The sequence below is a fragment of the Caretta caretta genome, chromosome 2, assembly GCF_965140235.1.
Source record: "Caretta caretta isolate rCarCar2 chromosome 2, rCarCar1.hap1, whole genome shotgun sequence".
In the NCBI taxonomy this organism is placed as follows: Eukaryota; Metazoa; Chordata; order Testudines; family Cheloniidae; genus Caretta; species Caretta caretta.
The window spans coordinates 80,291,690-80,314,404 of NC_134207.1; the positions used below are offsets into that span (position 1 = coordinate 80,291,690).

Sequence of the window (22,715 nt, forward strand, 5' to 3'; positions counted from 1 at the left end):
GGATGAGAGGACCCCCGTTATTGCTTCATCAGGCAAAGATGATGATGAGGCAGGTATCAGCGGGTCTGTCACCTCTGCTGCCTTCACTATGGTAGCCTCAGCTGAGGCTGGGGGACCCCGAGGAGCCCGCTGTACTCCTGCAACCGATTCAGGGGGCGGGCAGGAAGCCATCGCTGACCACTTGCTGGATGCTTCCAAGGCTGACCTATGTCCTTGTGATGATCAGGGAAACACCCAGGGGTTCCAGAGATGCCATGCAGCTAGCCAACAGCCCTGAGCCATGCTACCCCCTATGGTCCTGCAGGCAATGCCAGTGCCCCTGGCCCACGGGCAGACTTTGCTCCTTGCTGTCAGAGCCTGAGGAGGGGGATACATGTCTGGGGGACCAGGCTGGTGTTGAGACCTTCTGCCCACCCCGGTTGCTCCATGCATCAAGGCTGTGGGGACAGTGCCGTTCTTCTGCGGGTCTGCACCCACTCACTGGTGATCGCCACCTCGAGCCTAGGGACTGTTGCCTGGAGTCTGGGAACTGATACTGGGAACTCTGGCTGGTAGGCCGATCCGTGTCCAGGGTCTGGTAGGTCTGGGCAGGCGAGCGCTGTTAGGATACTCCCTGAGGTGAGGAGTGGTGCTCTAATGATGGTGACCATTGGAAGGGTCCCAAGGCAGGTTTACCCCTGGATCAGGGAACCTCCATAGCTGGCGTGGGCGGTACTGGTAAAGACAAAATATCCTTTGTGGCCTGAAAGGCCGCCGGTGTGGACAGCATCATCAGCTGTTGGGTGCCTCTGCCATTTCCCAGGGTGGTGGGCGGGTCTTGGAGTGGGCTAGCCCACTCAACAGGAGTTGGGGCCTGACCTCTGTCCGGAGGGGAAGAGCTGACCCTCGAGGGTCTTTGCTCTCCTCCAGTCCTCTTCTGCTCTTTGTGGGATGTAGGAGAACATCCCCTCCCGGCCTTTCTTTGCTTTCCAGCTGGGATGGGAATAGATGCCGGACCGAGGCCAGTGCTGGTGGCACACACCACACCGAGGCCATGGCGCTGGGGACAGCTGATCTGGACAGCTCTGGGGCTGATGTAAGTGCCAACTCCATAAGGAGCACTCGGAGGCGAATGTCCCACTCCTTTTTTGGTTCGCAGTTTGAAACTTTTACAGATGCAACACAAGTTGCTAATGTGGGTTTCCTCCAAGCACTTTAAGCAGCTACTGTAGGGGTCGCTGACTGGCATGGGCTTCTTGCAACAGTCACAAAGTTTGAAGCCTGGGGATCAGGGCATGCCCCATTCCTAGGCTAAGTCCCATCCGGGACTACCACTAATACTAAACTACACTAAGGGAACTGAAGAACTAACAACTATAAACAGCGAAGTTTGCAATTAACAGTTGAGAAGAGTAAGCTTGCCGAGGCAAGGGGATGTTCCAGCACCGTCACTGAGGTAAGAAGGAACTGAGGGTGGGGGGGACCAGCAGCGCCCCTTATACCGTGGCACACACACACCACTCCAGAGGCTGCCAGAGCTGGTCCCCTACAGATACCACTGTGGGAAAAACTTCAGGCACCAGTCCATGGGACGAGCACACACACCTACAATGGAATGGACACGAGCAAGCACTCGAAGAAGAACCTCTTCTTCCGCACATAGTCCCCATGACTTCTGTTGTCCCACAACTCCTCTGATTTCCCCCATGCCAGTCAGACTGCCAGGAGAACTGAATGGGTTCTGCTTTAGCTGGGGGTTCTGGTCTGTTCTCATTGCTCCTCTGCATTTGGGGAAAGAGGCAGATCTAAACCACGTAGGTATTTTTGGTCAACAGCAATATCTTAAATGTTATGTAGAAGTCCAATGAGCAAGCAGTGCAGAGGTGCTTCCTGGGGGAAATAATACTTAATAAGCAACATGCTATCTTCTGCACTCGCTGAACTTCTCAAGGGGCATCTCAGCCTAGACTATGTTACTGCAATTTAACTTTCAGGCGTCAAAAGCTAGGATAGTCATAGCAATGGGCACATGGTGCCGCCTACTGTAGTAGTATTTCCCCTCTCCTTGCAAATTACAAATCTGTGCACTCCTCCAACCATTCTCCTTTGCACGTGCCTTGAGTGTAGCGCTAAAAACAGTTGTCCCTCATTCCAAATCCAAAAAGGTTAGAAAGGAGAACTGGAACTGGAAGTGAATCTTCCAGTTGTGTGAGCATTTTGTCACAGAGCCACCCACTCACACACCATTTGGCTGATTTGGATGGTGGCTACAAAGGAGGAGCAAAAGTTTTCAGATACAGAATTTTACAGTTTTGTTGCAGAATATAGTGGTCAAGTTTGTACAATAAGTCTTCCCTGATTAGCAGAGCCTAGCTAAAATGATTGGAGAGAAAGCCATGTCGCTACCAGTTGAGGTGGTGTGTGGGAGAGCTAAGTTTTTTCCAGTGTTCCCATCTACCACAAAGTAAACTGAAATTAAAATGTACTCTTAAGTTTTTTACACTCGCACACAGAATCATTAACTTTGTGTAGTTAAAGACTAGAGGGATGGAGTAAAGGTTTGTTTTGGTTTTGGCCACTGGCAAAATTTCCACCATTAGCTAATGAATGTTCAGAAAGCACATTGCATATATAGTACCTTTTATCAAAGGAGCTCAAAGTATTACATTATATTATCTGCAGGGCCTCAGGCTGGTGCACACACAGTACTAGACCTGTAAAGTTTAATGGGGGGGGGGGGTGTGTGTGTTCTTGAAAATGGGGAAAAGGGCAGCAGCAAGCAAAACACATGCACTTCAAACCCCCCAACCCACAATGCAAACATTAGCCAGCAGCCTGTGGCTGAACATGGGTAATAGTAATTGCAGCCAACTTTAATTTGAATGTTAAACATGACCGAGGGAGCATCTTCAGCTGGTCCAGGAAGCTGCTGCTGCTGGCAGTTGTTCTGTGCCACGTGGTGCTGATTAATGGAGGGGCAGCAATAGAGAATACTTAGTCATGAGAATCTGTTAGAGATGAAAGATTGGCTACAAGGATCAGGTGCAACATGCTTATACCTTGCCATGGGGTGGCAGTTTCCTGTTCCATTTTGTGGCACAACCAGCTACTAGTGCTGGCAGAAAGAGGTTGGTGGGAGGATTGGGAGCAGAGAACTAAAGAGGGGCATGAGAAGGCCCAGAGCTAGTCCTGCACTGGTGCCTGGAGGTAGGAGCTGTCCCTTTGCTATATGGAAGCAGGAGGCAATGCACATCCAAAGCTGTAGCAGCTGTGGTGAATCCTCTGTGTCAAAGCCAAAAAAGCTGGGTGTGGGCTCAGCTGATGATGCAAACTATCCCTTAACAATGGCTTGTTACGGGTGTTGGCAAAGCCTCCGAGGTTCGCCATGGAAAAAATGTGTGGGCACCTATGCTACAGCTGACCAGGTGGAGCAGACACACTGCTGCATGCAGGAACTTGCAGCAGAGAAAGCAGGGCCTTGGGGACAGGGCCGGCTCTAGGCACCAGCAAAGCAAGCACGTGCTTGGGGTGGCACAGGGGCGACATTCCGGTCACCCCCCCCCCCACCACCGCTTTTCTTTTTGCTTGGGCCGTTGTGCTTGCGGAGCTTGGGGAGGCAAATTTTTTGCTTGGGCTGGCAAAAAACCTAGAGCTGGCCCTGCTTGGGGAGCATGTTACAGTCGGAGGGAAGCCACTTTCCCACAGTAGAATAAGGGCTCCTGGTAAAATGACTGAAGCCCTAGCAGCAAATGCACCCGCATGAAGGGCCAGGGTGCAAAACCAACCATGACTGAATGCTATAGTAGGCAGGGGGAGTTGCTTTCCTGGCCCTTTCCTGTGGAGCAAAGGAGGCATCAGAAAGTAGGTGGCAAATGCAACTTCCACCAGGGAAAGGCCTGGGCAGACACTGCCACCTAAAAGTATCCTGCCAGTTGGTGCAAACTCACAACACCCTGAAGAGCTTGCTGGAGTGCTCGGCAGGGAAGGCAATGCTCTTGCCACTGATGGAACACAACTCAGGTGCTGTGAGTAGCCCAACACTGCTTTTCAAAGGGGCGTAGGTAAATATGGAGGTTGCCAAGTGGCTTGAGGGGGGGCGGGGGTAACAGCTGGCCCCACCATGCACAGGCAACTGCAGGAAAGCTCAAGTAGTGCCAAACCTATTGCAGAAACGGACAGCTATGAGTCAGCTGCTACAACCCTGGAAACGGCTAAGCCTTGTATAAGGGTGAGGTACTGCAGGTACCTTGTTTTGCATGTTCTTAGCAAGCATGAGGCCAGTATGATGACCAACCAAAGCTGTGACCACATCAGCCTTGTTGATTCAGCCCATCATTCTGACGGGGCAGGCAACAAGTGCTGCAGGCGGGGGCTGTGCTGTGGAAATGCCCCATTAGTTATCGCTAGGGTGACCAGATGTCCCAATTTTATAGGGACAGCCCCAATATTGGGGCCTTTGTCTCATATAGGCTATTACCCCTGACACCCTGTCCTGATTTTTTCACACTTGCTGCCTGGTCACCCTAGTTACTGCCACAGCCAGAGCGTTCTACACGTGGCCAAAAGTGCCTCTTTAACCCTACATCGACTGCATAGCCCCTGCTGGCTAATAGTCAAGAGAAGGGAGCAGAGTCTTGTGCCTAAGCTCCTGCATGGGGCGGGTGCAGAGCTGGTTTTAATTCCTGGCTCTGGCACAGCCATTCTGTGTGACTGTGGGTAAGAGATTTAATCTTGCTGTGAACCTTGAGGATGAGTAATGTGCTTCCCATCCCCAGCAGGTAGGGGTGGTTTGAGAACAAGGCTGGAGGACTGAGACTCAAAGGGTTCTTTTGGGGTGGGGCACTGCCTGCCAACATCTCCGGGCGAGGAGCTGCTGGCTGAGGACTCTGGCTGCAGTAGTTGTGTTGGGCAATGTGGTCTCACCTCATCCCTTCGGCTGCCTCAGTGCTACAGAATGTTAGTCTTCTGCTCTTCAATAGCAAAGCTAAATAGTTTCTTATGTATGGTTTTGCAAATGAGACTGGCTTCCCCTTCAAGCCCTCCCCTCCTTTCCCCAGAGGCAAGCAGGCATGTTTATGGGCTACTGCTGCCTCTGGCTGTGGGCGTATGTAATTACTTAGGTTACATCAAAGAGGCCAACTATTTACTTACAGGCCTGGTTGATGCTTGCTCCCTGAGGCCAGGCGATACCCACACCCATTTTTTATGCCAAAGGAGTAGGTGTTTAATGCCAGTCTGCCACTAACACCTCCCACCTGGAACAGCAGTGCATCAGTCACCCATAGCAGCAGAGAGCCCCCATAACACAACAATCGTGTATACTTGCAAAGCCAAGGAGCCCTGCTCATGGCTCAGCATCTCCTGAGCCTGGTGCTGTACAAACACCATACAAAAGCCAGTCACTGCCCCCTACACCTCACACTCTAAATAAAAGACAACCCTGGGCTACAAGCAGCTGCAGCCTTTCCTCTGAGCACAAGTACTCCTTTTCCTTTTACAGAAGTTATAATGTGCCTCAGCTAGACTTGACATGGACATACTCACAGGACTAGAAGGAAGCTCATCTAGTCCAGTCCCTTGCACTCGTGGCAGGACTAAGTATTATCTAGCATCAGACCATTCCTGACAGGTGTTTGTCTAACCTGCTCTTAAAAAAATCTCTCTGATGGAGATTCCACCACCTCCCTGGGCAATTTATTCCAGGGCTTAACCACCCTGACAGTTAGGAAGTTTTTCCTAATGGCCAACCTAAATCAAAGCCCACTGCCTCTTATTCTCCTTAACTTCTGGGTATAGGACAATTTTTCTCCCTACTCCTTGGAACAACCTTTTATATACTTGAAAACTGTTATCCCCCCCCCCCCCTTCTCTTTGCTGGATAAAACAAACCCAAACTTCCCCCATAGGTCATGTTTTCTAGACCATTAATCATTTTTGTTGCGCTTCCCAGGCCTCTCTTCAGTTTGTCCACATTTGTCCTGGAATGTGGCACCCAGACCTGGACACAATACTCCAGCTGAGGACTAATCAGCATGGAATAAAGCAGAATTACTACTTCTCATGTCTTGTTTCCCACACAACTGCTAATACATCCCAAAATGTTGCTTGCTTTTTTATGCAACACTGTTGACTCATGTTTAGTTTATGATCCCCTCCCCCACAATCCATTTCTGCAGTACTCCTGCCCAGGCATGCATCTCCCATTTTGCATTTGTGCACCTGATTGGGTATATCTACACTGCAATAACAACAGTGAGGCTCAAATCTTGGGGCTTGTGGGGCTCACTGTAGATGTTTGAGCTTGGGCTGATGCCTGGGCTCTGAACTCCCATGAGGGGTCAGGGGCTCAGAGCCCATAATCCAGCCCGAACAGCTGCACTGCTAGTTTTAGCCCTGCATCCTTTGCCCCATCAGCAGAAGCCTCTTGAGCCAACACTCTTAAGATGGCGTGCCCAGGATTTTTTATTATTTCAGTATAGGTATAGCCACCAAGCTCTGCCCAGTCTTAGCCTCCCAGTGCAGCCTGACCAACACACACTTGAGCCTGAGTGGCTGCAAGGGCAGTCGTGCTGCAGACAGACATCAGCCTCACCCCTTGCTCCACCTGGCTGCTAGCAACATAGCTCTGAGTATGGGGCTGGGGTGTGACCTGTATTTTTTTCCCCCCTGCAGGAGGATGGTATAAATGCATTGATCCAAGAACAGCTGCTGGTGCTGATCTTCCTCTTGCTTTAGCCCAGTGCATGCCAGGAGGTTTTTCCAATTCCACATCTGCCTTTTCCTCATTAGGTGCTGGCTCCACTCCCCACAGTTGAGTTATCAACATTGCAGGTCTCACTGCAGGCTTGTCGGAACAGGAGCTTACTGGCTTCCTCTTTTGGGGGGGGGGGGAGAATTAAGGGACCATTCCAACATGGGGCTGAGAGTGTTTGCATACCTTACTCTCTTACTCCATACTCTCCCTGTGGGTGAATGGGGACACAGAGGAGATCTACCTGTGTCAGGTAATTTGCCTAGAGCTGTTAAATGCCCACAGCTGTAGAGTCTGGGGTTGCTCTTTATTCCATATGGACAATGATAACTGCATGTATATGCAAGGGGGTGAGACAACTGGGGATGTTACACACTGCAGAAAGTGGGTCATGCTCATCAAGAAAGCAGTGGGGCACTAGTCAGCAATTGAGAGGAGTTCAGAAGAATTTCTTATAGCATTACCGGGGGGGGGGGGGGGGAGGAGAGGAGTACAGGGCTGCCTTTTGGAGGCCTCACCCTTGGAGAAGAGGGATTTTTTTGGAATCCTCGAGTATGGACAGGGACAGTTCCCATGAAGCACCTTAACCTGTACTCAAGCTACAATAGGTGCTCCTGGGGTGGCAGGGTAGCAGCACTGCTCCCATGCCCTTATCACCTTCAGCCCTAGGGATTAGAGCACTCACATTTCCCCCCCCTCTGCAGGGAGAGAAGAGAGGATTTGAACAGATCTTCCATGTGGTCAGAGTGCTTAACCCCTAACCTCTGGGACAGTGCGAAGTAGAGCTTCTCCACTCTCTCCTCTTGAAGCTGGTCCATGTTGTATGAGCAACTGGCCCAGGTGCACTGAGCTCCAGCTGTCCCACCTCCCCCAGGCATGCAGATCCATGTCCTACTCACTCAACTACAGCATCACAAGAGAGCACCCAGCATAAATATTTAAGTAGTCAGGCTGTAGTGAAAAGGAGCGAGACCTCGCGCTTGTAACCTTTAGCCCAGGGGCTAGAGCATGCCCCTGTGGTATCAGAGATCCAGGTTTCACCTTTCTTCAGTCAGGGTCCTGGCCCCTCTCACTCTTCACTTAGGGCTGTTCCACTATATATAAATTATTAATGCATGCAGGGTCTCTCACCTCCTAGGGGAGGGCTCTCACCCTCTAGCCCACTCCCTCTTTAGTTGTCTATACAGAATGGACAAACTGCAACCCTACTCCATTGCTCCACCCTGACAGCATTTAAGGTCCTGCTCTTCATTAGGCAAAGAGGGGACTTGAGCCCCCTAAACCATTCCCCACCCTCCTTGAAGCAGCCCACTTGAGATCAGGCCAGGTGGGTCTTCTCCTCCCTTAGAGTGCAGAGGAAAGGGAGACAAGTTTTAAGCCATTCAGCTAGGAATAAAGCAGCTGCATACAGGCCTGGATGTAGTATTGTCAAACCCATATTTGATTGAGTAACATGATTTTTAACTCCTGCTATAACCACTCTCACCCTGGAGAAGCTATAACCCTCACATGAATTTCAGCCCTGCCTAGGGGAACACCCAGCTGTCTGCTCTTCCCTAAGAAGTGGGGAAGGCAGCCAGTCAATCAGGGCTGCTGCAGGAAGCAAGCAGCACTCCCTCATGCCTCGAGCAGAAAGGAGAGGAGGAAAGAGCCCAGCACTGCTGCTGTTGCTGCCACCTCACCCTGCAACCCCAGGCCTGGGAAAAGGGGAGTGGGGTGGAGCTTCCATCTGCACTAGGCCAGGGAAGGGGCAAGGAAACTGGTGTAGCTGTCCTCTCAGGCCTGGGAGAGGCATGAAGAATGCCCAGGGCTGCAGTGGAGAAGAAGTGGGGTTAGAGGTGGCACAGAAATAATCAATCAGAATTTTGGGAGTGGGGAAGAAGCAGGCAGCATTTTACACAAATCTACTCTGCTCACATTTAGATTCCAGCCAGAGCCCCTGCTGCAAGAGCCAAAGTTATCTTACTCCATAAACTCAGGAGAGTTGGCCACACCAATTGACAGGCAGGGATGCAAAAGGGAAATTTAAAAATAATAAAAAAAAAAACTTACCCCACACTGGAGTCTTTAAAAAACTCATGCATACTGGGACATGATTTTTTGGGGTTAGGCTTTTTGAACATTTGGGGTTGGTAACACTGCAGTTCAGGGGTCTCCCTCTATCCTCCCAGAAGCCAAAATGTCCTTTCAACCCTTTCACAGCTGCTAGGTAACAGGGCCATCCTTACACATCAAAAGCAAAGTTAGGCAAGAGTATCTTAACTGGCCCCAGTAGGTACCCCTTGACAGAGAACTCCCACTGCCCTTATCCCAGCCTCTGGAGTGTAGCCATCAACCGGGAGTTCTAATGACTGACAGATCTCCGAGCTGGAGGTTATGAATCTGAAACACCAGTCATGCCATGAGCAGGTATAGATAAGCAGTTTCCAAGTCAGTGGAAACCAGAAAGTGTCCTTATCACTGGCTGCTACAGGAAATGGCACTATCAGTTTTCGATGCGATACTATATGACTGGGTCAGGCAGTTTAGACCTACACAAGACTGTAGCCCCTCCCTTCCTTGCTTTCTCAGTGGGAACAGTAGTGTCCAACCCTTTCAGTTGAAGGACAGAATATATTTTTTTCAGAAAGGAGATGGGGCTAGATGCTACGGTCAGGGTAGAGGCTGTGCTCTGCTTGCCCAGTTGCACCACTCAGATGACACAAAGGAAGGGGAAACCTGCTGCACATCCCCAATGAGCCTTCACCTACCTATGCCCAGGGCATTTTCCCTGCTTTGGAAAGGGTTGCAAAACTCAAACTGGCCCTGCAGCTATTTTAGGCTAATTACATCCTACTCATACTGGGTATCCTGGTTTCATACAAGGACCTGAGTGGCTGGAGAAAGATTAGAAATTTTGATTGGACTTCAGCAGCTGCAAAAAGGCTCTAGAGTGGACTGGTCAAACACTCAAGAAGATTCCTTTCAGAACATCCTCCCCAACCCCTCCCCTCTGCAGAGCAGGGGTTTACACTGCTTTTAGGTTAGTACACAACTAAAGTTCAAAGGAAGCTGAATATGGACATGTTGCAGCTACAGATCTTCTGCCTACCCTCCTTCCTCTGCATTAGAGAGCTATAGTCACTCTGCCTGGATCAAACACTGAGCCACGGGAAAAAAAGAAAAAAAAGGGGGTGGGGGAAGGAGAGCTCAGCCTTGCTCCTGACATTGAAAACACAGTAGAACCTCAGAGTTATGAACACCTGAGGAATGGAGGTTGTTCGTAACTCTGAACAAAACGTTATGGTGGTTCTTTCAAAAGTTGACAGCTGAACATTGGCTTAATACAGCTTGGAAACTTTACTATGCAGAAGAAAAATGCTGCTTTTAACCATCTCAATTTAAACAAAACAAGCACAAAAAGTTTCCTTACCTTGTCAAATCTTTTATTTAAACTTTCCCTTTATTTTTAGTAGTTTACATTTAATACAGTATTGTGCTGTATTTGCTGCTTTTTTTTGGTCTCTGCTGCTGCCTGATTGTGTTCTGGTTCCAAATGAGGTGTGTGGCTGACTGGTCAGTTCGTAATTGAGGTTCTACTGCTAATTTCAACTGATGCACTGGGACATGGAGGAGTGTCACCAAGATGCAGCCCAAGCAGATTCACACTTTTGGTGTTCCTCAGGCACTAATTTAAGATGGGACAAGGGAGAGGGTGAAGAACAACAGGTTTTTCAAAACATTAAAGAATCATGTAGGAAAGATCTGAGGTGGACAAAGTGAAGTTTTCATACATTTCTTCCTCTGATGGACAATTAAAATTGAGTCTGTTCAATTAAACACCTAACCTGCAAATTAGTCTGAAAGAATTCTAGAAGACGCATAGTGGTGCGAGAATGCAAGAGAACATACTTCAATAAAATCAAAGTGACTTAAGACAGAGCAAAGAGCAGCTCTAGCGAACTATTTTCCTTCCTTAGAATTATGCCTTTACTTTTACTACTGTCCTTCTTGACAATTCCAAAATGATCAACTGTTTTTCAAAAGAATCTCTTCCCTGCACAATTCAGCACACTGTGTAGAAGTAACAACTCAGCTGAATTGCTTTTATAAGTTATCCCATCCCCAACCAATCACTATTCACAAGATGTCAAAAGATTTAATGTATTAAAACACAATCTCACACAGCTCTACGGGAATTCCTCCCCTTTCTCTATCTTCTCCCTATTCTTATTGGCAAGATTATTAGTTTCCACACTTGGGAATGGCTATAATTCAGTAATTGCACCAGAGATTTTTCTTTTCAAAAGGTACTCACTCCACATTATTCAGGTCTGAGCCATCTCTCTCTCTCTCGCACACACACACAGAGTATCTATTCATTTATAAAATACACAGCCCTTTCCAACTTGTGGGAATACAAGTAAGGAACCTATACAAACAACTTTAATTATTAAAGCTGTCACACCAAACAGCTCAAAACATAACTGACAGATTTTGGAAGTAAACCAATATGAATTGGCTTTCAAGTTACTGAGAAACAGATGAGGTGTCAGATTCACTCCAAACAGATTTAACTATTGTGTAAGTCAATGTGTAGGAACTTAACTGTTTAGAGAGGTACGTGAACAGTTTGTAACGTACATCTTTGTAGATGACGAATCTAAGTACTAGAAATGAATGGCACTGTACTCTGTAAGTGTTGCAATCATACCATGACCTGGACAATGTTTAAGGGGTCCATTATATGGACATGCAATTCACTTAAAGATATTATAACCTATGCATATTCTAGACAATTATATTGTCGTCGTATGTTCCCAGCATTAAGTTAGTAAACTGGTCATCCATAAGTATCAACATCCTTCATAATAATAAACTGCCAAAGATTAGAGAAAATTACCCTGAGTTGCATCTCTTTCAGATATAAAAGGAAGTCTTAAAAATCAAAGTAAAGGTTACTGATATAGGCCAAGGTAAGGATGTTGAGCTCCCTGGCCCAAAATGCATATATTTAAATCATTTAAGGCCCTATCTAAAACCAACTGAAGACAATGGAGAGAGACCCATTGACTCCAATGGGTTTTATATCAGGACCTTAAGCTCCCATGTGTTCTACTTTATGAAGGAAATATACAGACACACCAACAATAAAAAAAATTAAAGCCTGTTCAGATTTAAAAAAAGCTTTTGCTCTTGATTAAATACTACATTAATCTAGCACAGCTATGGGTTTATATTCTGAAGGTCAACAAATATTTTACATTTCAATTGTAATTTTTTAGGCTATTTCTATTAAGGAGTTCCTTGCTGATTTTGTTCCTAATTTTTGTATAAATACTGACTTCAATGGGCATGTGTTTAACCAATCAAAATATTTAAAATAAAGCAAACCACAGCTTCCTGTACATATAACTCTGGTGTGATTACCATGATTAAGAGATAACTGCATCTCTTCTCATTCATTTCTGAAGCATCAATTTTCAAAAACACTGAAGATTGCGTATTTCCTAGCATGAGATGGAGTAAAGTTACCCACTATTATTTTTAATAAAATAATTGCTTTAATGCAGTATTTAAAATAATTTTAAACATCTGGTCAATAAGATACAGTACACAAATATGGAAAAATGCTGCACTTTACGTAAAAAGTAAAGCTAAGCATTTAATTATACAAAACAATTTTGCCTGATGCCACCAATATCTTGCAAACTACAGCTTCATTGTCAAAAGTACTGCTTTTTATATATACGCTATATGTACACAAATAATTTACAGCAATTTACTAACTGTTTACTATTGTCCCAACACAAAAACATGACTGATTCGAAACATACTGTATTTGGTAAGGGTCTGCAGTGGTCCTAGTGATCGAGCATATGGTTAAGTGTCATTTTTTTTCACTTGAGCATGCCAAATAACTGTAGGAAGCCTTTTCCTTAAATTTCAGCAGGAAGGCATTCAATACACAGCCCCTGCCTTCCCTGCTAGTTGTGTCAGACAGCCATGCTATACAGTGCTGTGTCATGGGGTATGTGATGCAGTAGGAGGAAGGGATTTTCCCTTCTCCAACAAGGCAGCTTTCACTGGATCATCAAATGCAGAAAAGAAACTATTCCAACAGTACTAAGAAACTGGAGTCACCTTCACTGAATGGGAATTACACAACTGGTTAAACCATTTAGTTTACATTTTTGAGACAATCCCCTGATCACTAATATATTCTGCACATCTTTGCTGTAGCATCTGCACATCAGTTAAATTTACATTCTCAATAAAGCAATGAAAGCTTTGCACCTTGCAGATGCTACACTCCCTCTTAAAAAAGGAACTATTTTCTGACTGTATAGTCTAAGAATATTTAACATTTTAAATAGCCTTTTCTGCAGAAAGCCAGTGCAGGCTGGTTTTGACTGTTCAATTTTTTTGTTCAAGGTTTAATTGAACTTACTGCTAGTTTAGATTACTAGCAAAGGAAAACCTACCAGATCTAGTTTCCCCATTCCTTTTTAGGCTCCTTTTCTCATTCTGGTCTTTCACTAGCTAGCTCCACGTTTCCTCAACACTGAAGCTCACACTATCCAAACCATAGGCTGTGAACCTCGTGGCAGGAGCCTGTGCATTTATACTCACATTCCTCTTGGCTGAGTCTTCCTTTGGAGGCAATAAGGAAAAGTGAGCTTACTTCATACATCCCTTTGCTTGCTCCGTCATTCCTTGAAAACTGGCTTTTAGAAATAGTTACAGCAACTAATTCCAAAACTAGGAAATGTAAAGAGATGCCGAGTCAGGTAGGCGATACACTAGTATGTTGATTGATTGCTGGCTCATGATTAGATACATTCACCAGGCTATGTAGTGCCTTGAAATTTGTTTTCCTAAATAAGGTTGGATTGGAGGAAGGCTTTGGAGTACTGAAGCAAGTGACGTAGATAACTTGGTATACATCTTAAGTCTTTAGTCTGCAAGAGTTAAATGCATGCAGGTGGGCTGAGTACTTGTGTGCTCGGTGTCTTCACTGTTTTACAGATTGGTTTAACTCGAATTTGATTAATTTTTAAAAAACCCTCCAGGTGCTAAATTAGGTATTTAATACAAATGTGTATCTGTAAACAAAAGATATCCTTATAACGGATTATTTCCCACAAATTGAATTTCAGGACAGTGCAACAATGCTTCAGTGTTTTCTTTGGCAGTAGACAGCAAGAAATGAAATGCAAGATTTGAATCATCACTTGAGAAGAGCACGGTACAAGGCTAGAGAACGCTTCATCTCCCTCTCTTGTTCCATGCAGAATATCAAGTCCCTGAGACAGACACGTGTTATTCTTGGACGAAACAACTGTTTTGTAAGACTAACACCAGATGATCCAGAAGCAACTGCACTGCCATTCAAGCCCTAAACAGGGTTGGGGAGAAGAGAGAAAAGAGAAAGTTAAAATGAATTATTTTTCAAAATACATGTCACTTTATTCTGAATGGGCTAGACTGCTGAAGTCATGTAAAGGCAGACAAAATCTAGCATGTTGATATTCAGCTTTATGTATGTTTTTGTAAGAGAGAAACCTGCAATCCATAAATCCCATTTCTACATAACCTATGACAATTTATCTTTTGCAATTTAATTACTGTCTGCCATTTTAATTGGCTATTTCAACAATTGGAAGAAAATATATCACTCTAAACACTACGATTAATTGCATTTTCACTACAGATACAGATCAGTGAGTGCTTTTACAGACAAAAACCATGCTGAAAGCCACCTAATTACAAAATAGCAGAGTTGAGGAAAACTCTGAAATTTTGGTTTGCAAGAAACTGACATTTTAAAATTTGGTTTTGGTCTAATCAGGACCAAAACTAAGTTTCTTTAACATCTGCTATAAACCAAACATTCCAAATTTCTTTTATTTTGGACAAGCTGAAACATGGTGTTTCCAAAAACAAGACCCCCACCCACCCATCCACACAGTTCCTTGACAGCTGGAGTGAAATTAAGATGTTTGTCAGTTTCACGGTTGATCACCACTGAATAGCAGCTGATTTCCAGGGCAGGGAACAACAGGTCCCCTTAAGCTTCAGGCTCCCCCAATCTATCAGCATAACTGGCCTGCCAAAGACCATGGAAGCCCAGGCTTCCTAGCATCCCTGCCAGCCAGAGTTCTGTCAGAATGAACCTTGCCTGTGATTCAACAAAATTCCACAACCTGAACCATGTTTGCAAAACATTTTGGGTTCACTGAACCAACATTTTCTGTTTTGTCAGAAAACTTCCAAGCTGCTGTACACAAAAGAATGGGTATGTATGGCAGAGAATACCATAGGAATACACTATTTTGGGTAAAGACACAGTGAAGCCCTCATTCCCACCCACAACCACTCTTCTGCTTCAGATTTGGTCTTCTCACAAAGACAGCTGTGTCTGAGAATGGACTCAAGTATTAACACATGGTAAACACAGCAAAGAGGAACTGGAACAGTATAACCATTCATGTACAGTCATTTGTCTAAAAGTGTTTAAAAATAATCCAGGAGATCCTATCATTCAAGACACTAAAAACCACACAGCCAGAGTATCTAAATGCTGGGAAGACATTCCTTGAATATGCAGTCTATCCATCTCCCAATCAGCAGGTTTATCTGGATATGAAAATCAAATTAAGAGGGGAAATTATGATTAGCTGTCGTACATTCAGGATGTTAGCAAGAACATATGTACGCAGCCAGCCCCCATTTTGAAACGAACAGAGATTAATTAATAGAAAAAAAAGGAAGATTACTATGAGCTACACAATTGACTGGCTACTTATCTTGGAGCCAATCTATACTATACAGCCAGTCTCTTATCACTACTGCAGGCTTCTTGGTAATGAATGCAATTTGTACAAATACAAGTGCTCAGACTTTAACTTCAACCAGGCGATGCCCACCAGCATCAATTCCACTTGGAGGTGGTGTTACTTGGATGCAATCTTAACTACTGTCAATCCTTATCCTAACAGTCTCTGTGAAACTTCCCCAAAATGGGGCTTTATCACCTTGGCTTAAAAATAACTGATTAAAAACAAGCCAGTGAAGGACAGTCCACAGCAATGAATTAGATATTTATGCCATAAGAAGAGACTTTACATTAAAGAACATTTAAATTTATAAGCTAAAATACATTAAAAGGTACTTTCACTAGATATTAGACAATGATTTGCAGAAAATTAAGCAGTATTTCTTACTAGCAACATGCACAGAATTAAGCATTGTTTCATTTGTTTTACAGTCATTACTATTAAAAACTATGAAATGCCATCATTTGAAACTTTCACGTTGTTAAATGGCTTGGAACAAACGTGTGTGAGGGGAAGACTGCTGGCCACGTAGCATAAAGAGGGCATTGCTGGCCTGGTAAGACACAAAAGGGTCACAGTTCAAGTTTGTCATATGACAACCCTGAAGGATCCAGGGAAAAGATAGCTCTGCAGTGCAGCTGCCAGCACAGAGTTGAAAAGGAGGTCAATCCAACAGGATGCAGCAGAAGGCTCAAGGCAATGTTATAAATGAAACAAACCCCCGGGGATTTTCAGTAACCCAACAGCAATGTCCTTTATAATTCAAAGAACTTCATGGAGGTGAAAACATTCTCTCTAGATGTGAAGTCTTACCTTTAAAAAATAAACACATACATCCTCTCTATCTTATTCATTCCCTTGGAAAAACGGGGCATACATCTCAAATCGCCAACCTCTGTTTGAGAGCTGTCAATATTGCAAGCTGTTAAAAGGAAGCGGGAGAGCTAACCTGTCCGGGTTCAAGGAGTTTTGTTTTTCATCTTTTTGAAAAGAGTTATAAATTTAGTTTATTCTTAAAGTCTGGAGTCCTTGGAAATCATATCTAGTGCACCCTGCAACTGGGAAATTGCATTACAAAAGAATGTAATCAGACAAAAACAAGCTCATAATAGACTGTAGTCTATTAAGACAGTAAATTCACACTTCCAACTTCATAAGACAGCTGTCATCTATTATACAAATCTTTATCAATAAGCTATTTGAGTACAAAATTCTTGTGGCCTTTCAAATGGCTACTGAACATATCCAAAGGAACAGCCACTAGGTTCTCCAAATTCACTTCCGGGAAAGTTCAGGCCACTGCATGTTTATTTGAAAAGAAACAGATCAAAGCCCAGATTTTTAAAAGGTAATTAGGCATTGCTGCACTCAACACTGCAGCGCTTAACTGATTTAGGAGCCTAAATCTCATTTTCAAATGGGATTTAGGCACTTAGTTTAAATTCTGTTGATTGCCAATGAGATTTTGGGTCTTAAGAGATTAAATACCTTTACAAATATGGGCTTAAGTCATATTTAGTCTGTTACTGTGCTTTAACAGGCAATTTGGGTCAGGCCACTCACATCTCTGAAGAGGTAACTGTTGGTTCTGCAAAAGGAATGAATCTGTTTGGAATGACACCTACCATTGAATGCGGTGTTGCTTTGAGGCTACAGCAGATAGAAACCTCCTTTAAAGTACAAGTTAGCTGCAGAGCACATACTAGCAAAACCTCAGATACGCAGCACTCCAGTTCCCTCTTGGTTTGCCCTTCCCCACCCGCAGCAACTTTTTGTGCTTTCATATTTTGATTTAAACCGGGGAGCAAGTGAGGAAAAAATGGAAGAGTCTGTACTGACACTTTTTACCTCTAAGGGTATTGCTTTCAAAGCAAAACATCTGTGTTTTTGGTACCTCAGAAAAACTGGTATTCTGCGCCTACAAGTTCGTGCTCAAATTGTGCACCGAGAATAGCTAATTGCAGCAGTGTGTCTGCATCTGTCAAGAACAAAAGAAAACTGGCACAATTCATTGCTAATGCCAAAGACCTGGAGTCAAGACTACATGGATTTTTGATACTTAGAGCCATATCTGTAGGTGATACTCTACGGAAAGTGCTCTCTGCAGAGTAACTGCCAGAAGAATCCTCTACTGCTGCTCTGTGAGGGAGAAGATTAAGATGCCTCTTGTCAGGATTGGTGCGAGCCCTATTTGGACATTGGCTGGCAGTTACTGACCCACCCTCCTTCCTGGTCTTTCCCCTCCCAACCCTAGATGCCTGCACACCAGCTCTCGCCTCTGCTTTGCAGAGCTTACCTGCAAACAGGTAAGACATATCAGCCCTGCAGGCACCAGCCTGAACTCTGTCTTGGAGTCTGCATTAGTGGTAGTTTTCAAACAGGAAGGACGTGTCCTCTTCCATCTCGTACTTCCTCCACTCACTCTAGAAATGGTATGTATGCCATGCTAAGACACTTAACCAAACAGAACAATTTAAAAAGAGGATATAAATCCCTTCTATAGGGAATTCCCACCTATCTTCTGTCTTACAGCAACAGATCTAACTAAGATCAGGGCGCCATTCTACTAGGCCCCAAACATGGACCGTGGAAGACTAACCTCTCCGGGGTGGGGTCTATGACAACAACAAGGTGGGAGAGGAAGCAGAGGTATATACAAGTGAAAGGACTGCCCAAAGTCAAAGCAGGTCAGTGGCAGAATACGGAACAGAACCCAAGATTTCTGACTTCCAGGCCAGTGCCCTAACCAGCGAACCCAGCCTCTCTTTTCTGAGAAAATGTTTAAGATGACATGTTATTGGAAGAATTGTATCAATGCAAATCAAAAATGGCTCAGCAGTATCCACAGAGGAGACCGAATTCCCCTGGACGGTGGGAAATACAAGCACCTTTCCCTTCAAAAGAGCTTTTAATCAATGCAAATGTGATTTCATAAAAAATATAAAGCGATATGTACCCACTGCATATGGACAAGTTTTTGAACAATTACGATTTCACCTAAATCTATTGATAATTTCTCTCCCCAACATAGTAAAAAGGTGGGATGCTTAAAGTGAATGAGAGTCACAAGCAAGGCCAGCTGAATAACTGCCCTTCCCTCCCACTCCAAGTATTTGCATTTTTACCAATGCGAAGCACAAATGGAGAGTTATCTAGTCAAAGGTGTAATCTCAAGTGAAGAGAGGTTTGAGACAGAATGAGGAAGCACCAGGCAGTTTGAACACATGAGGAAGTCGGCTTTGAAATCAGTTAGTGGAATAGTTAAGAAACCCCATTAAATGAATTTTTCTTAAAAAAGCGCAAAACAAACTCACTCCCTCCTCTAACTTGAAGATCGAGCCTAACAGAGTAAGATCCCTGCTGTGGGCAGCAGCAGATCTATTGAGGGTAAAGGATACCCAGTTCCTTATACAGACGGCCTGATCGCCAGACAGGCCAGAGCCATTTTCTCAAAGCCCCAAACCTCTCTCTCACCTCCACTCCTGTGGTGGAATTAACACTTGAAGAAATAGCTGGTAGACTGCAACTATGGAGAACTTGCTAACACAGAGACACATTCTGGCTTTTCCCATAGCTGCCCCCCTGATGTTCTCTACACTGGGGTGGCAGAGGGGGAAAGGGGCCCAGGGCTGTCCAGCTTCATAGCTTTTGAAGATTTCACAAGAATCTGGAAATCCTCAAGCTACTGCCTTAGGGCAGCTTTGATGTCACCTTACAGGAACTTTCCAATTGTTAATCTGAAAATTGCAGGAGAGGGAGACACCCCCCATCAAAATACCTACTGGGGTACGCAAAGGACAGACATGTGGCCATATCCATATGTTGGGGACAATTATAGCATGAGGTATTGAAACCAGAGGAAGATAGACATAAGCTAGCAGATCCAAGAGAGTGTGCATTAGTCTCCACAAGGCAGTTATAATTAGAGAATTACCACACTACATCTACTACCATATCCTATATGTAATAGTTTGTTTTAAGAATTATGGCTCTTTACGGAATTTATCTGAAATGAAAACTGGAGCAGCACTGCTTGTATCCAGATAGAAGGAAACCACACAGTCAGTGACCAGCTTAGTCTTTGTGACTATAGTCACAGAGAATTGTAGGACTGAAAGGGACCACAATAGGTCATATAGTCCAGTCCTCTGCATTCAAGACAGGACTAAGTAATAACTAGCCCATTACTGAAGGTGTTTGTCTAACCTGTTCTTAAAACCCTTCAGTGACGGAGATTTCACAACTTCCCTAGGCAATTTGTTCTAGTGCTTAACTACCCTGACAGTTGGGAAGTTTTTCCTAACATTAACTTAAATCTCCTTTGCTGCAATTTTAAGCCATTGCTTCTTGTCCTATCCTCAGAGGCTGAGTACAATTTTTCACCCTCCTCCTCCCAGTAACAACCTTTTATGTACTTGAAAACTTATGGCCCCCCTCAGTCTTCTGATCTCCAGACTAAACAAACCCATTTTTTTCAATCTTTCCTCATAAGTCATGTTTTCTAAATTTTTAATCATTTTTGTTGCTCCTCTTGACTTTCTCCAATTTGTCCACATCTTTCCTGAAATACGGTGCTCAGAACTAGACAATACTCCAATTGAGGCCTTACCACCACAGAGTGGAAGAATTACTTCTTGTGTCTTGCTGACCACACTCCTCCTGATACATCCCAGAATGATTTTTGCTTTTTTGGCAACACTGAGACACTGGTGACTCATTTAGCTTGTGATCCACTATAACCCCCACATCCCTTTCTGCAGTACTCCTTCCTAGACAGTCATTTCCTATTTTGTATGTGTTCCATTGATTATTCCTTTCTAAGCAGAATAATTTGCATTTACTTCAGACTATTTCTCCAGATCATTTTGAATTTTAATCCTATCTTCCAAAGCGCTTGCAATCCTTCCAGCTCTGTATCATCTGCAAATTATCTAAAATTATTTGTGAAGATATTGAACAGAACGGGACCCAGGACCAATCTCTGCAGGAACCCACTTGATTATGCACTTTCAGTTTGACAGTGAACCACTGATAACTACTCTCTGGGAACGTTTTTCCAACCAGTTATGCACACACCTTCTAGTAGAGCCATCTAGATTATACTTCCCTAGTTTATGAGAAGGTCATGTGAGACAATATCAAAAGCCTTAATAAATCAAAGATACACCACATCTACCGCTCCCCCTATCCACAAGGCTAGATACCCTCTCAAAGAAGGATATAAGGTTGGTTTGACATGATTTATTCTTGACAAACCCAGGCTGTTGCTTATCTTCTAGGTGTTTGCAAATTGATTGCTCGATTATTTGCTCCATTATACTTCCGGGTATTGAAGTTAAGCTGACTGGTCTGTAATTCCCTGGGTTGTCCTTATTCCCCTTTTTCTAGATGGGTACTATATTTGCCCTTTTCCAGTCCTCTGGAATCTCTCCTATCTTCCATAAATCTGGCTGCAGGCACCGGCTGAAAGTTTTATATTTAAGGTATCAAGTAGACAACCCTTCATCTTGCCTTCTTTCTGTAAGAATAAGAATCCTTTATGTACCAGTGAACTTATCGTAAGACACCATGTGATAAGTCAGAAAGCATATAATTACTACTGCCAGGATGATTTTGGTACAGAGTGAAGAGAACAAACTGTTCCATAAGATTTTAGGGTTCCAAATAAAAACTTTTACTGACCTATAAATCAGTCACATCTACCACTCGTTAGATTTTTCTTAAGAACTATCGGTTTGAAAGTCTCCAGTGAACCCAGAGCTTTCTCTGGCATTTGTTATGAGCCAACAGTTCAGTACTTGAATTGTACCTCAAAAGGCATGAGTGAAGAGTTTGACACTACAGTGGTGGCGATTATGAAGTAAGAATACCAAAGTTTGTACTGTAATTATCTCCATTTTAAGCGATTCAGTCTCCAAGATCTTAAGTGAAAGTAAGTGTAACCAATTTAAATGGTAAGACTACAGACTTCTGGAATATGTGGCTCCAAAGTACTGTTAATAGTGTTAGTGTTCAGAGCTACCTGCTCAGGACCTGATCAAACGCTCACTTACCTCAGTGACCCTTTCCACACAGAATTCCAGCTCAGGTTTAAAAATAACTAGTTGATAACAAGATTATTTAAAAATTTAACCATTCGTAGCTATTTATGTATGTGCAGGTTTCAAAAGAGTCTAAAGAATCTTAAGTTCTAAAGTTCTTAAGTTCTAAAGAACTCTTCTATATGTTCACAGTAACTCTACTGTGTAGGAGCAGCAGAGACATAAGACAGTTAAGTTACAAGAGCTACACAAATACAGATCTGATATAGCTGCTGTTCATAATACATCCTATATAGATAGTTAGGATAGGGCACTGGACTGGGATTTCAATCTGGGTGCAATTCCCAGTTCAGTCACAGACTTCATATGTGACCACAGGCAAGTCATTTATAATGGACACTGTCTAAGATCCCTATCTGTAAAATGCAGATAGCACTTCTCTAACCTCCCAGGCTGTTGAGAGGATACAATCCATTAATGATTGTTAGGTGCTCAGATACTACAGGGATGAAGGCCATATAAAAAGACAGGTTGGTTGAACTGTTGGTTAAATAGTTCATTATCTAAATGTAAAGGAGAAACACTACCAAAAGTCAGCCACTTTTACATTAAAAAAAATAATCAAATAAAGCTTGCACAATCTAGCCCATTGTAAGTCATTGGGACTATTCCTGCCAGTCCTCACCAAAATGACAAAGGATCACAGTGTAGCCCATAGAAAGTGAAACAAATCCATGCTTCTCAGTGACACCAAAGTCAATTACAGCAATTCTGCTTCATTGTGCCCTACTCTGATAAATCTTGGTTTGCTAATAGTCCTTGTGTCCACAAAACTGGCTAGAATGCTCTCTCAAACTGTATTTAATGTATTAAAAACTGATTTTTTTAAAATATAAACTTGTTTAAAAAGGAGACAGTTATAGACCTTGAGCGTAGATCAAGTTGAAGTCAAGCTTAGATCTCTATTTCCAGGCTGTTTCTCATGCAGCTAAAAACAACCATGTATATTTATGATGTTATCTTTTGTTTAAAAAGGAGCTTCACTACACTGTCAAAGATCTACAGAACAGAACAAAATATTGAGCTACATTTTCCCCCTCAGATTTCATTGTGACACTTTTACAA

At 43.9% G+C, this 22,715-nt stretch overlaps 1 protein-coding gene across 2 annotated transcripts in view; it reads right to left on the bottom strand.

Moving 5' to 3' along the window:
• TAF4B (TATA-box binding protein associated factor 4b) overlaps positions 1 to 22,715 on the bottom strand; it is a 180,503-nt gene that overhangs the window by 44,290 nt on the left and 113,498 nt on the right. Inside the window, exon 15 of one of the 2 annotated variants that reach the window (XM_048840510.2) lies at positions 10,165 to 14,108. The exons of the other annotated variant lie outside the window; for it this stretch is intronic. Coding sequence (XP_048696467.1) covers positions 13,941 to 14,108 — 168 coding nt within the window. The 3' untranslated portion in view covers positions 10,165 to 13,940. Of the gene's footprint in view, positions 1 to 10,164; positions 14,109 to 22,715 lie in introns of those variants that run through there. 2 annotated transcript variants of the gene reach the window in all.